The sequence below is a fragment of the Phlebotomus argentipes genome, unplaced genomic scaffold (assembly GCF_947086385.1).
Source record: "Phlebotomus argentipes unplaced genomic scaffold, Phlebotomus argentipes genome assembly scaffold_18, whole genome shotgun sequence".
Classification (NCBI taxonomy): domain Eukaryota; kingdom Metazoa; phylum Arthropoda; class Insecta; order Diptera; family Psychodidae; genus Phlebotomus; species Phlebotomus argentipes.
Genome location: NW_026776177.1, coordinates 2500743 through 2517191, shown reverse-complemented (window position 1 = coordinate 2517191; position 16449 = coordinate 2500743). Strand labels below are relative to the sequence as shown.

General features: G+C 37.3%; 1 protein-coding gene across 1 annotated transcript in view; it reads left to right on the top strand.

The window, feature by feature from the left end:
• The window catches only part of LOC132259751 (uncharacterized), a 37323-nt gene extending 36501 nt beyond the window's left edge, over positions 1-822 (top strand). The window contains exon 9 of the mRNA XM_059757503.1: positions 374-822. Within this exon, the coding sequence (XP_059613486.1) occupies positions 374-534 (161 nt within the window). The 3' untranslated portion in view covers positions 535-822. The remainder of the gene's footprint in view (positions 1-373) is intronic.
• The last annotated feature ends 15627 nt before the right edge of the window (positions 823-16449 follow it).

Here is a 16449-nt window from a genome sequence, read left to right as displayed (position 1 = left end):
ACAATTCTAACAAATCGATATTTAAATATTTGTTTGCGGCAATAAGAATTCCTCAAAAATCTCCAAGTGACTTTTCCATTGATATTGTCTATTAATTTGCAGACTTTTCTCTCCATTTCCGCATTTAGTGATTTACTGAAATTCTTAACTTGACAGAAACCATTAGATTTTTGCTTTCGATTTGTCCTGGGAAGGACGAGAAAGCACGGACTGTCGGTCTTTTATGGGACACAGTGTTCATCATAAATTTAGGAGGAAATATGAAAACATTAACCCACTTTCCACGCAATGTGCGCGGCATTAGGAGCAATTTCGGTGTAATCGATAAAGATTGAAACACTAAGAGATTGTGTGATTTATCTCCATTTTGCAGGCGATAATCCAGCTGCCATGCATCATGATCATGTGAACGGGTCTCCATCGAATCTACAAATCACTCAAAAATGGCCCATTTGGGTATCAACGATGCTTGCGTCGTTATTTATTGCCAGGCACAATTGGTCACAAATGGATGTTTTTCACACTACAAGTTGACTCGGGCTGCTGTATGGTGTAAACACCAACTGGAATTAATAGAATATGCCCAGAAGATGCGAAATCCCACGCACAGCGTCTGGATGGGTCTCGGCATACATATAAAGAGAATTTAGGTACCTTATTAACACTGATGTGTAAATATTTTTGTACAGTAACATCACTTCAAGGGATGGAGAATACTGTGGATAAAATACATATAGCGATTATATAGATATGATGAAAATATTTCATGTATATTTACGGGAGAGTCGAGAGATAATTAAAAGAGTGTGTATAGGAAAATACAGTCCAAGAATGCTGATGTTTCACTCTTGAGTTTTTCCTGGTGTTTTTCTCCACATGGAAGAAAAAAATCATCGCAACTGTGTGCAAACCGACAATTTGCTGTGATCAAACACTTCCTGGGCATCGATTTCCCGGCTTAAGCATCGTGCAAATGATGTTTTTCAAGGGGAAAGTCACTCGCAAGTTGAGACCATTAAGTTTGTGGTCATTTTTTGTGATTATTTCATTCAAAATTCTGATTATTTTTTTAAATTTTTACAATTTTCATTCAAATTCTGATTATTTTATACAAAATTCAAATTATATTTTGATTATTTTTTGAATATTTTATTGAAATTTTGATTATTTTGCAATTTAACTTGGGAAAATAATCACTTTTTTATTATTTCATTCAAAATTCGATTATTTTTTCAATTTTACTTTAAAAACAAATAAATTTTTTCATTATTTAATTCAGAATTTGATTATTTTGCAATTTTCTTGAAAAAATATTCTTTTTTATTATTATTCTATTCAAAATTTGATTTTTTTTCAATTTCACTTGGAAAATAATTCTTTTTTGAGTATTTTACTCAAATTACTGATTATTTGATTAGGGAAGCATTAAGTTTCCTCAAAAATCGCCTTGTGACTCGCCCCTTGATGTATTTACTGCGAAGGAGTCTGTGGAATTATCCGTCTAAAGCCTCAACGCTGTCAGATTCGGTGTTCACGTTAAAGTTGTGCAAATCGGAAATCACCTGAGTTTGCAGTGCTTGAAAACACTTTTCACTGCGTCCAAATCTCGACCAGAAAAAAATCCCGGATTCATAAAATACAGCACTCTAATACTGGAGTGAAATTGGTGAGTTTTTTTCCCTCCATTTCCAGTGAATCGACGAAAATGGGAGCATTTTCATCAGTGCGCTAGAGAAAAACTCACCCCATCTCCAAGGGTTATCCGCCTACTCTCTCGCCCAACAAACATCGCCAGCAATTTCCGCTCCACGTGCCCCCCATTTGGGGTGTGAGCAGAAGAGATATCACAGGCATGTGACAATGAATTGGGCGAACATTTATAGTCGTAGTCGGAACTATTAAGGTGGACTTTTGCTCGTATCGCAGGCCAGATCATCAGATGCTCCCGGAGACAAATTTGCATTGCAACTTCACTAATTATGCTATGATGAAGACAAACTTTCCATGAGTGAGTAATTATTAAAATTTAATTCACTCACTGACCAGCGACGCTTCTGCCTCGGTGGAAATCGAGCTCATGATGAAAACACACACACACACACACACTTGAGGTCTTAATTGATAAAATCTCATTACTGAGAAGCTTTTCACTGACCAGCATTTTCAATTTCGGTAACAAAAGATGGGTTTAGTGGCGTTGCTGGTCATTTGCCAGCAAAGTGCTAAATTTTGAATGGCTCGTGGAATAATAAATTTCTATGCGCAGAACTTCAAATTGACCCAAAATTTTGGAGATAGAATTTGACAAAATCAAGGAGCAGACATTATGGTCGGAAATTGGAGCAAATTGAGGCATTTCCTAATTAATTTTGCTTAAAGAAATCAATTTTATTGCTTTTCTAGGTTATGTGATTGTTTTAAAACAAATTTTAGTGACTAAATAACTTTGAAAATCGTCAAATTTGTGTTAAAGTTGCAAATATTTCTCTTTTTCTTGACAGAGTTGAGCATTTTTGATCGAAAAAACTCCATATTGACTGAGAAAAGGCTTAAAAGTCAATCATAACCTCAAAAAATCTAATTTTTAATTTTTCTAATTTCAGTTTTTGCTTTAAATTGTCAAATTCAACCTCATTATCTAGTAGAAACATGCAGAGATTCACAATATTTATTCATTTCCAAGTTTGGAATGATCTAAATTAGTCCAAAAATGATTTTATAAGTCGAATTTCTAACCTCGCAATTTGGTAAGAATTTTTCAAAGCATTTTCAGGAGGAAAAACTGAGATTTTATTGTGCCAGGTTCGAAATGAGTATGAAAGAAGTGTCTGAAGTGCTAAAAATTCTGCTGTGGTGTACTTTGTAAAACTGAACTTTACTCAGTAACAAAACGAGAAGTGACTGGAATTCGGACTTAAGTATCATTCAAAAATACCGATTTTCGGCAACGTTCCGCAGTCATCTGGAAGTGGGTGAAGAGAAGCAGTGTTAACACTTTTGCCACACAGCTTAGCTTCGGCATTACAGCACTTATGCTTCTCCTTCAAGTGCTATTGTGATTGCATTTAGATTGCTTGGCAAACCACTGGCGAATAGCCTCCAAATGCCGGAGCACTGAATATCTCGAAAGTTTATCTCTCGTCCGGCTCTCGGGAAGTTCACCAATTGTGCGGTCCACACGAGCAAATTGGCCCCATCCAGCCCCAGCCAAGGACTAATAATATGCTCGGTGGACAGAGTTGCAGAGTGGCGTAATGGGAAGCTCGTGGACAATGTGACGGAGAGTCCTTTGGCTCGCAAACTTCCAATTGCCAGTGTGACGCTCTCAGCTTCCTGGGCCACTCAAATCTGGGTGGATTGTTTAACATCGGGGATATTGTCAGAGGCCATAAATTTGCAGTGAACAAAGTAAATGGGCTGAAAATGTCCGTCCACCGCACATGATATGTTGATAAAGCGCCCCGATGATAGTTTCCACTCTTTCACCAGCTCAGCGATACGCGGCCGGCGACTTTATGCATCACTGAAGATTCCAACATGTGAGCCACCCTCGGGATCACCTGGTCGCACTGTCCATAAACACGCGGTGTCCATTATCATAATATTGCCAAAGGTATTTTGCGAGCATGCAACGCGAGACGCTCGCAGTGAAACAGGTCGGAAATTTAAACTCTTTTCTGGAATTTCAAGTGTATTCACAACAAAAGCGCCCAAAGCAGATGGATTCGAATTCCGCAGCACTGCGTCGAGGATTCTCGAGAATCGGGAAGCTCAAGGAGGAGATAATATGCCTTAAATCTGTACACCATTTCTTCACACTTTCACAATCTCTTCGCAGAATCTTAAACACTCCAGACACTTCTAAACGTCTTTAGAGGCATGTTTTAGACTCTTCAAATGATTAGATTTCAGATCATAAAAACAAATTTAAAGGTTCCTAGAATCGTTTATGACAAATTTGTGTCTTAATTTTTCATTTTTGTCTTCGGAAAAATGCTTTTTAAAGATTCTGATCAAATTGTGAGGTTATAAATCCGCCCTAAAATCTTTCTTAGCCTTATTCAAATCTATTCACGAACAACACAATGTTTCTACAAGAAAAATGACGTTGAATTTTCCGACTTTAAGGCTCAAATCACAAAAGTAATTAAGCAAAAGACATTCTTCTAGACTGGAATGACATTTTTGAGGTTATGTTTATCTTTTCAGCTCTTTCCTGCTACTGTAGTTTAAATAATTTGAAGTCTTTGTACACAAAACGTTCAAATCTTCCGGGAAAAAGAGAAATAATCCGAACTAAAGTGCAAATTTTATGATTTTAAGGGTTGTTTAATCGCGATAATATGTCTTAAATCAATCACATAACCTACAAAAGCAACAAAATTGTTTTTTCTAAGCAAAATAATATAGAAAAATGCCTCAAATAGTTGAAACTGAAGCTATTGCAATGCAAATATTCCAAATATTTTAGCTCTTCTAATTCCCAAGACTTCCACAAAACTTTACACCACTTCTGACCACAATATCTGCCCCTTGGCGGAGCTCTCGCCTCCTCAATCTTGCTCACAACTGAAGCGAGATCAATAGAAAGGATTGTGTTTCATGAAAATTAATGTGCGCGATGATTTGCTTTGTGCAAAATCAACTTGTGTGCACTTTTGCTCAAGTATATCTCATGTTCTCATAGAAAGCTTTTAAAAATGTGAACGAAAGCACAGGCAAAGTGCAGAAATTCTATCATCCAGAAATAACATTGTGTTTGCTCTCTGGGGAAAGCGCTCTATATCTCGATAAATAGGAATTTACAAGTTGCAGCCTGAGAGTCTCTATTGAAGGCATTTTCCCAGCATATTTTTCAATATTGCAAATTGCAACTTTATTGTATGGAATTTTGATGTTATTCGTCGAAAGTGGTTTACTTTTCTCATGAAAGCTCTCTAAACATACATCAATTTCTTCCGCCACAGAATATCTAATGTCGTCACTCAGCATTGAGCTCGTTAATAGGATAATAATCGTATTTAGCCGGCTGAGAATTCGAGAATAAATTACCTGCTTGCCTTCCAATGTATTGTGATGGCAATTATGGAAATTTTCGGTGAGGAAAACCAATATGGAATCATTGATAAATTGCCACGCATTAATCATTTTTATACACTCCGCGCGCGTCTAATGACGATGGAGAATTCACGAGGAGGAAAAAAAACACCCTGAGAAGGAATGTTAAGACAGAAATCGATCATGAAATGGTAAGACACTTTAGCAAGTGAAGACGATGGTTTCGTGTTGAGATTCTGATCTCTGTGTGCTTTATTTAATTAAATGAACAAGTTTCCCAGCAGAGCAACAAGTCCCCGTCGTCAAACGCCGGTCTTCTTGCTGATGATGGAAGAAAACACTGAGACACTTTAATGCCGCCCACCCGTGGCGAAGGCGAGTCCCTTTGGGAGAGTGTGTGACGGCCCACATAGTTGGGAAAGTACTGATTAAAATTTCCATTACGGACTCTCCTCGTCATGAGTGAAAGAATTACGTGGGCAACTATTAAATCCCGGGCAATGACTATAATTAAAAATTGAATTAGGAGAACTCCTCGGCGAAACTTCCACTCGCCAAAGATAAACAGCGCGTCGCAAAAGTCCATGGCAAGAAGGAGATACGCGCGCGCGCCATCGTGGAGGAAAAGATTACAACTCTAACTTCATTAATCTTCAACTTTTTCCCTCTGCCATCCGATATATTTCATTTCTTATCGGCGCCATGATTATAGCCCAGTGATTTTAGAGCAAAAATTCTCCAGTCCTTGAACTCTCCTTGTGCCGCTCCGCAAAAACACTCCAACCGAAAGTCGCTCGGAGGTCGAAAGTGAGAGTTTCGTGGGCGGCAATGCCACCCCACAGATGTTCTTCTCTGTATACAAATAGATAAAGAATTCATTGGCCCTCTCAATCCAAACACACCACTCTCATTTACTTAAGACGAGTAATCTCATAAAAATTTCCCAATGGAATATTAAATCCCGCCTTCTCTTCACATTCACGTCATGTTGCGCACGGAAAAGCCAAAAGCACCGCCACTGTGTGAACCGCGTGCGTAAACAACTGAACATGCAGAGGAAAAAAGGCGCCGAGAGTAATTAGAAAAACTTGGTTAAGCATCTGAAGAGCTTTGCTTACAAGACGCCAAAGATTTGACCATCATTGGAACCCAATTTACACTCTACTTTACTTACTACTGTACTTGGAAGACTCAATTCGGATAGCAAAACAACGACAAAGACGACAAACAGTACTAAAAACAGAGTTTATATTCCATAGAAAAAGCTCATATTGAGAGAAATAAAATATTTCCTGGCTGAACAGTGAAGAAATCTTCAGATTCGTTGCTTTTCTTCGCAATATTCTACATTTCCATCCGATATTTATGTAAGGATCCACTTAAAACCGCTTTTTTGGGTGTCTTTTCTCACCATAACCTCAAAACATCACAAAGAAATCTTCAAAGATACTGTTTGAAAGCCTCAAAATCATTTACTATGATTTGGAAATGATCTAAAAATTGCCTAGATAGTTTCCCAAATAAACAATCTTCAAGTTCAAATCGGTATTTTTGAGGTTATGTTCGAATTGAACACAATTTGCAGTGTTTCTTGGCATCAAATGTACAGAAAAGCAATGATTAGCGATATTTCGGACTTCATCATAAGAATTAATGTGCTAGAATGCGAACTATTTCGGTAAATCTGCCTTTGATTCGTTACATAACCTAGAAAAGCATTATTACGTTTGTTTCTGCATAGAAATCAGAAGAAATCTGAAGGATTCGGATAGTTTTATGAGTAAAAAACAGCACTCAAGACAAGAATATTGTAAGGTTTTTATCATGTCCACTTCCGCTGAGTTGTACACCACTTCGGACTATATTATCTCCCCCTTGGAAAAAGCCATATATTAACTTGTGTGTTTCTCAGTAAAATTATCGAAAAATTGCATTTGGCCTAATTGAAAATTACACCCAGAATAGCGTGAATGCCGAGCGTGTTAATTAGGATAAGAGGAAAAACTGACGAGCTTTCATGGCGCGTGTGGTTTTGCATGTCAAATTATCCGTCATATTTGAATTTGAAACAACAGCCAAAGCGGACTGAAACTGAGCAGAAGCAGTGTGAAGAGCTATTCTCCCTCAGTGAAACTTATTGGCACAAAACTTTTCCCACAAATTCACATCTCCTTAAGACAGCAAACATAAATTCCATCCCAATTTCTATTCCCACTCGTCGAGCGCCTCAATGTTTAACAATCATCAAAGTCTGGAATGATGATATTTCCGAGTCACTAAACGTGAAGTTTTAATTGAATGGGACTATTTAACTCTATTAAGTAATCAAGGGATTATTTGCCAGGTGGTTTGGAGGGAGAAATATTTAATTGGTGCTGAAGCAAGAATTACATCTTGTGTTGATTCAGACAAAATACTTCTTCTCCACTTTGGCTACATTGATTGCGGATAGTTTGGGAGAAATGGGATTAATTTGATTGCCGAATGCACACCAAAATGAGACACAAATCCATTTCATGAGTGTTATTCATGTTACATTGTCAGGTGAGTGAAGCAACGAGATCACTTTTCTGTCACTTGTTTGCCAGAGTGAAGAAAAGGCAACAGACGAATGTCCTTTTCGTCCCTCTCAATGCTATTACCATCGAACAATGCAGAATGATTTGAGAAGTTTGAGCGCACAAAACGACTTCATAGAAATGCATTATTCCATTGAAATTCACACTTCGACTCATTCACTTTGAATCTCATTGCATTTACTTCGCCAGTGCGTGTATTTCAAATCAATGCGCAAAGTCTGCAATTGAAGGGAATATTATATAGCAAATTATTCTCCTCAGGAGAGTTCAAGTTCGCATTGAATTTATGGATATGAAAACATCTCAGATGCAATTGTGTTTGCACTTTGACAACCTCCTCAAAGTCCTTTCAGAAAGTCCCTGCAAGTCTATGCAAATGGATAATTATGGCCATTTCAAGTGAAAATGTTCCCAATTCAGAGGCAAAATGACGCCATCTCTCTGATGATCTCTCGCTCAATCCTTCGCCATTTGAAGACACACAACATTAGCCACATATGCTGCTCACATTTGGCTAACTTTTTATCACCACATTACATTATTAAACTCTTGAACTGGCCCGCATTTTCCTCCCTCCGCCTTTGAAATCATACACATAAGACGTGCATCTCTCTTTAGCTTGTTCACTGGATGGAAAAAGGGGGAAACTTTCTGGCAAATCTCCTTCGCTTTCTCTCTGGGTTGAATGAAAACATGAGAGGAGTTCCAAATGGGCAAAACTCATGAGTCTCTTTGTCCCATTCACAGGAAAATACTGCCTCATTAACTCACACTCGCTCATGGCTGAAATGTATCTCATTTCCATTCAATTTGCCATAGAGTTTAAGCTCTTTTGCATCCGAATATGCAAATAGAGTGGAATTTTTGCATTATTCCTCACCCAATAAAGTGCCTTATCATTGCGCATGAATGAACATTATCCCGAATTATCCTGGCTGCCAATGAGCAAAATCCCCAAAAAAAACCCACGCATTTTCACCATTTTCATGATGAATAAAATCTTACTTTATCGCTCATCGTGTGAATATGCAAAAAGTGGCTTTCGCCAGGCTGTAAAACTAATTAAAGGTTTTATAAATACAAAATCCAATCAAAATTTATCTCTAAATATTGACGTGATTTTAGAATTTTCAAGGGGAAAATCATTCGCGATTTCAGACCATTAAATTTGTGATTATTCAATATTTTTTCTATATTTGATTATTTTTCGGAATTTCTTATCAAAATTAGAATATTTCAATTTTTTCTCCACATATTGCCGCTAGATGGCAGCAATTTAAACTTTGAATTCATGTTAAAGTTCCAATTCTGTTTCCTTCTAATCGTTCGGTTTTTTTGCTATACAATATTTTAATTTTTAATTAGTATTTTGAAAATATTTAAATAAATTTTGAATATTTGGTCATAAATATTTCATTTCTTATTATTTTGCAATTTCACTTGAAAAATAATTAATTTTTGATTATTTTTATTCAAATTATGAATAATTGAGACTTCGGCTAATGACTTTCCTCTTGAGAATTATCATAATTTAAACGTTTTTTTAACATCCTCAAAATCTGTTTATTTGCCATGCGTGAATTTGCAGGAAAATTTAATTTCCTCTGCATCCAAACCTCGCCAAACACTCTATCTTTTCCTCACTTCCTTCCTAGGTATCAAATTAAATGTATTGTGATGAAAATTCCACTCTTTATTCACTTGTGCCATAGTTAATTATTTTCCCATGAATCTACAAAGTTCGCGGCAATTCTCTCAAATAACCCCAGCAAAGTATCCCTCCCCCGGGTGGGGGTGGCATTTGCAAACACTAAATCTTCCACTCCTTCCATCGCCTGATCCACTCCTTCCCGGTGAGCATCTAATGAAATATTGCGAATAACATGCTGCGAGATAAATATTTTCACCCTCTAGCATGACAAGATAAATTATCCCACCGAAACTTTCCCCATTGAGGCGCGTCTTGAGACAATTGACGCCCCCAAACCATACGGGACACTATCTCTAATGCGTGAACTCACCTCAAGTATGGATGACACGCGTTGTCCCTCATCCCTGTGGCAGCAGAAGGATGACTCACCTGATGGTGGACCCGGAGAAATGGCTGCTGCTTCACTGACTCACAATATGATGGAAAATAGTTTGAGCCCGTCGGAAAATACATAATGAAAAGGGTGGTTCGCCGGCCACAGTGTGCCGGAAACACCAAAATCACTCGTTCGCTCACTGGCTCATGAATGTCCTGAATTTGTAATTCTGTGTTGACGACACTTAAAGGGGGAACTTTTGCAAATTATTCCACTACATTTTGCATCGAATTCATGTTGATATTCTGCATGATTCTTGGCTGTTACGCCTCGTTGCGCATATCAAAGCTGCTGCGGAGGTGTCGAAAGTGGGTCTTTTTCAGCATGAAACGTCTCAATTAAGATGATGTTATGCAAAAATAGTGCTCTTCGGGGAGCATTTCATGCTAACCCACAATCGTCACACTGTCCCAGACCGTAAGTACATCACATACAGTGGCGAACATTAGATTAGAACACCATATTTTGAAACGCTTGAATGCTATCAATAATAAATTACTGAGATTCTCTGGACTTTATAATAAGAAATTGACTGAAAATCACAATTTCTAAAGAGCGAAATGCTGTAATTTTCACAACTACATGATTGTTCTTAAACAACCAATTTGACCTCCTATTTTACACTTCATAAAAGTCCGTGAACAGGATTTAAGCCGCGGTTTTGAGGAAGAAATGTCACAGAAACGTTAAGTGGTAGCTAAAAACCTACAAAAATCAAATTGACGACTTCAAATCAAGTCGCTTTATGATGTAAATGTCTTCTAGACATTAAAACTCATGATTTAATGTGGTTTTCCCGGTCAGCATTATGATTAAAACAAGGATTTAGAGTGAAAGAAACAGTTTTTTAACATTATTTTCGCTGTTTTTATGCGGTTATTTCTCTGCATTTTGCAATATCTCGGCACAGAATTGAGATATCGCCACGATCTCAACGCCATTTGGAAGATCATTAAATTCTAATCAATCTTGGTCTTAGGGTAATTGTCTCGAAAATTTAAAGAAATACCGAATTTTTAGCACTAAAAGGAAAATTGACCTAAATTCTTTCATAAGTGTCCTAACCTAATTTTCGCTACTGTATATGGACGATGGATTAGCATAAAAAGGTCCCTGGCGTGGCAGTTTTCTCATCACGCCAAAACCCAGGTTGTGAATCCCTTTTTTGTCACATCCAAGCTGGACCAAACTCACCCAACTTCGGCAAAATGTCTTTCCAATCGATCTAAATTCAACCTGCTTCGCTCTTTTATTTGTACACCAGCAAATTATACATTCAGCCAATCTTGTGGTCATTCTTTTTTGCCTCTCGTCTCGGTTTCACCCGCAAAAACCACCATAATATTTCGCTTTTCTCCGCAGCACTTTGAATTTAGTTTCGAGATCCGGTGTGAAAAGTTCCTCCGCCCATCAAGTAAAAGGAGCGCTTTAAGTTCGTCATGTGGAACCTCTCAATCTTCGTCTAATTTCACAATTGCCCTTTTATTGCTGCCGAAGCTCCAGATTACAACTTTCCAAGTTAATCCTCTGGCTCTTTGCTCCAATGAATTTTCAAACTAACCACTCTTTGGCGGTTTACGTTAAGCCCCCAAACTGGCGTAGTTCATAATAAACTCATTTACCACCACACAATGGGAAAACCGGGGAAAAGCACCAGCAGAAGCGCTTTTTTCTGCTTGCACACAGAAATTCAAGAAAAATATGAGAGTAATTATCGTAATAAATATCAAGGCGACGTGGAAGATGCATCTTTGCTGATTCTGACAACTTTTCTATAGTGTCCATAAAGAATTCTTGTGTTGTTATCGTTGGATTTGGGTCAAGTTGGATAAAGCTTTTCTAATTTTTCATTCTCAAACCGCAACCATCGAGGATTTCGGGGTGCAGGAAGGACGCCAATGTGAAACACTGCCTGGGATATTAAACGCCATCCCATTGAAAACTATGAGAAATTCATGTGTGTGCCAAAGGAATTCACCGAAAATATCCATCAATGCGGAGATTGCATTCTGTGCATTGAGGAATTCTCCCAGAGAATCCCTTTGTCGGAGTGTTTTCTCCTTATTTCAGACATGAATACGATGCAATAAAACCTCACTTCATCATGATTATTCATGTGCAATTATCAGGGGCGAAGGCGGCACTTGGGCAAGATTGTCTTAGAGAAGAGCTTTAAGGTAATTGAGCTGAGCAATTAGACCATTTGGCCTTTCTTTCACCATGATGAACTTCAGCTTCAATGATAAGATAACTTCGCAATTTGATGTGTGTGCTAAATAGAAGCGTCCAAGAGGAAATATATATGCGAAAACTAAAGCAATCTCAATATGGACGAGTTCCTTGGAAACTATCAAAAGTCACCTTTTGAGAGTTGACGTCTTATGCATTTTTGAATAGATATTGATGTCCTTAAGATGCAAATGTCTTCAAAAAATGAAAGAAATCAGATTTCGTGTGTAGAAAATGTTTCTGTGTTGCTTTGAAATCCATAAAAACTCAACTTTTTATAGATTTAGTCGATATTTGATAGAATTAGAGGAGAAATATTAATTCTACTGTATTTTTAATTTCGTTTATTAGCAATTTATTGGGAAATTCATACAAATGGATAATTTTTCTGTGCTCTTTTAATTGTTTTGCATCCTTGAATTCTTAAATTATTCTTAATTCTGAATTAAATAAATGAAATTACATGAAAAATCAGTTGAATTATGAATTTAAATTCAAGTAAATACTAATTTTCAGCAAAAATCTCATAATTGCTGTTACAAATCTCATAAATTATTAATAAACTGTACAGGAAAATTGTGAAAAGTTGCTCTTTACAAACTTTTCAGAGTAAAAGTTAAAAGAAAACTATCAAGAACCGACTGTTTGTACATAATATTGTGAGTTTGTCTATCAACTCTGACATATTTCAGTTAATATTTCAATAACTAACCAATAAATTCACCTGAAAATGATAGAAAATAATTGGAATTGACCAATATTATCAATTTAATGGACGATAACAGGGAGTTTAAGGAAAAATTAGGGAAATGGCAAAGCGATTTTGGCTTCTCCAAGTCTTCGAGATACTCATCAATGGCATCAATAATGCCATTATCTTTGGCGATATTCTGGAAATTCGCAAGCACTCTTTGGAGGATAAACAAACCATTGTCTAAGCGATGTTATGCAAATCTCTTGATGTTGGGACGAACATATTGCAGCAATAATTCCACTCAATCCGCTCACTCGCATGAAGAATGCCTGATATTGTACGAAATATGGTGAAAACTGTGCGGAATGCTCTTCTTCTGCGCCACATGGTTTTGGGGGTTGAAATCTTGGGTCCATTGTCCCAAATTGACAAAGTAGATTATGCCATGGAATTTTATGTAGTGGAAAACTCCCATTTGCGCGCATCAGCCAAAATGCTTCGCAAATAGACCAAGCATATGTGCAAGGCGAAGCATGGAAAACTCTGGCTTTTCCCACCTCCACGACCGACTTTCTTCGGGTAATTCCATGCATGCCTGCCATTATGTCGATTGAGCTTTGCTAGTCTGTCGAGAGCTTTTGATTCCCGCGTCGTCACCGCCCGAGAAACTTAACCTGATTGTTCACCTTTTCACCCCATTTTCCCACTGTGAAAATTGTATATGCAAAAGTGTGACGTATTGAATTGTACGCAAGGCGGGAATTTGTTTTATTTCCCCAATTTTCATACTGATATATCACGTGTCGAAAATAGCACTGCATCACATCTAAATTGCTTTTTCGATAAACATGAATTGGAAATGCATTTAGAAGTTGCCTCGCAGTTGGTGCAACTGGGTCAATTGCGCGCAAATGAATGGCGATGGGGTGGCTTATTTATGGGGGTGAAGTTCTCCTCTGGCTGCGGGAAGCATTCCAAAAATTCTCCACCACAAAAGAAGAGTTATTGAGTGAAATTCAACAACACAGCGCGCGACTGTTGTATTTTCCGCTAAATTAAGTGCAAAAAACCTCCGGCGCCAAACTACCCTCAGCCAGAGACCTGGAGAAACTTTGTCCCCAGGTAGGGTGCAAGAGGGAATTATCTCGCCTTCGTCATTAGGGCTGTCTTTTTTGTGGGTGTCACGCAGAAATGGCGCTGTAAATGATAAGATGGGCGGGAAGATGGCACAGAAATTCAGTGATGACACTGACAAAATTATTATACACCAGCCAGAGAGCGTGATGATGAGAGTGGATTTAGGGGTGCATGTAAAATTTATTAGGATCCACGCCTCCTCAACCCCCAGTGTCGGTACAATATTAATTTCATCGCTCGCATCAGCAAATACGACAGTTATTGCCGCTGTACACACGTAGAAATTATGCCCTGTATTAAATCCACGCCATGTCGAAAAGACTCGCACTGTGACAAGTTGTGTGCCAAGGGGAAAATAGTAAGCCCTTAATCTGTACACCACTTCCGAACACTTCCAGCACTTGAAATTCTTAGACTGTTTCCACGCTAATTCACAAATTATAGTGAATTTGTTGAGTTTCCATTCAATATTTCTCTAAAAGTCCTCTTTACCCCGCTTTTTTGGGTATCTTTTCTGAACATAACCTCAAAAATATCACTAAGAAATCTTTAGAGACCCCGTTTGAAAGCTTTTCGATCACAAAATCAAGTCAAAATTGTCAAATTTAAGTGAATTTGATAAGTTTCCAACCGATTTTTTCACAGAAGCCAGTGAAAAACGATTTTTAAACATATTTTCTGATCATAACCTCAATGAATCACTATAAAAGCTTTAAAGCTATCGTTTAGAAGCTTTCTAGATCACTAAATCATCTCTTATGATTTGCCAATGAACTTAAAATTGCTGATTCAGAGGAATAAGCATAATTTTTGAGGTTATGTTCGATTTTAGTACAATTTTCAGGCGTTAATCGCATGGAAATTATGAATTCTTCCAATGACTGCTAATCTCTCGTGCTTGAGCATAAGAATTGATGTTCTGGAATGCAAATTAGTCACAAAATTGGTTGTAAATTCTTCACATAACCTAAAAAAAGGCTTATTTTGATTGTTTCTGCATAAAAATCATGAGAAATCTGAACAATCTGGATGAATTATTGTTAAAGAAAGCACTGAGAAAAGAAATATTGTGAGTTTTTCAACACTTCCACTTCTTCAGTACTCCTGCTGAGCTGTACACCACTTCTGGCTGTATTATCTCCTCCTTGTTGTGTACGACAAAACACTCTCTTGCTCAACACGTAATCACCCATGTATTAAAATTAATTTTCAGCATAGATGTAGATGATGTAGATTACCAGTGATATAAAAGTAAACACCGTTTCCCCGGCAAAAGTTTATTAATTTCGTGCCTTCTGCTCGCAAATTCCCTCTGCCGGCTCGTGTGCTGCCGAAGAGACTTGTTTGTGCCTAAAATTTGGCCGCATGTTCGAAAGAAGTCAAAAACTCCCCACTTTTATTGGGCATAAAAGTGACTTTAATGGTGCGAAATTCGCTGTCGCACTTTTCTTCAGCTTGTCGATTTTAATGGCCATGGCTATAAAATTAAATTCTCCATTCGTTCAACAACTTTTCCCCTCCCCCCGCCGAAAACAAATAATTGGAGGATTTGTAGGCAAATAAGATGAAAAAAAAAATTCTGGTCAATCCTCGTAATCGTCATGAGCGTTAGGCAAGAAGTTATTATCCTCTTTCGCCCTGGGCCGAATATTTTATAGTCCATTTTAGATACAAGAAGAAAATTCTTAACTAAAAGTGTTGAACAAAATTATGATTTTATTTTATAGGCATTTTTTATTGCCACAGCGAGAGAGGGAGAAATGCTGTTGGCTGTTTGCGGAGGCATATTTACTTGAGCACAGAGTTGAAGCCAGAACGCTCTTTGGCGCTCATCAATATGCTGCAGAACGAGTAATGATTAAAGAGCTGTATGGAGAATCACAGTTCATCAATAAAGCATGCCATTTTCCATGCTACTACGATTTATGTGTGCTTTGCCTTCCTGGAAGTCCGAAAATATCATTCAAAATGCAGGAGCAATTCTCATTGTAACTGAAGAATGTTAAACTTCAAACATGTAAAAGTCATAGGAGAAGTTACAAAGCGATTTATGATGAATCTTAATGATCCCAATCAAATATTTAATCATTGATTTTTACTTTGTATGTAAAAAATCAAATAATTAAAATTCCACGTGTTATTTGCAAAATAACCAAAAATTTAATATTTTCGGTAAAATATCTATAAAAACTCACATTAATTTTCAAATATTTTCTGGATATTTATTTAAAATTAAAATATTTGATTCTTTTCTCCACATATGACCGCCAGAGAGCAGCAAAGTCGGCGTGGGGGACGCTAATAATATCGCATTTTTCCCACAAATTTGGCATAATTAAGCTTTAAAGACATGAAAAAGCTCCGAATGTACTTTCCAAAGGTGAAATTGAGCTTTGAAAAATTTGAATTACAACTTGTGGTAAATTTGTGACTTTATCTTTTTTGGCAAAATTGATACGTCAATAATATTGTCAAAATACACAATATGAATCAAAATTTAAGTAAAAATCAGGTAAAATTCGAAACAATAATTGAATAATCACAAAGTTAATGATCTCAAATCGCGAGTAAGTTTCCTCTTGATAAATTGGTTGTTTTTGCTATAGCAAACGCATCCATTTGTGTTAACATTACGTACTTTAGGCAGTGCGAATTGATTGAACAC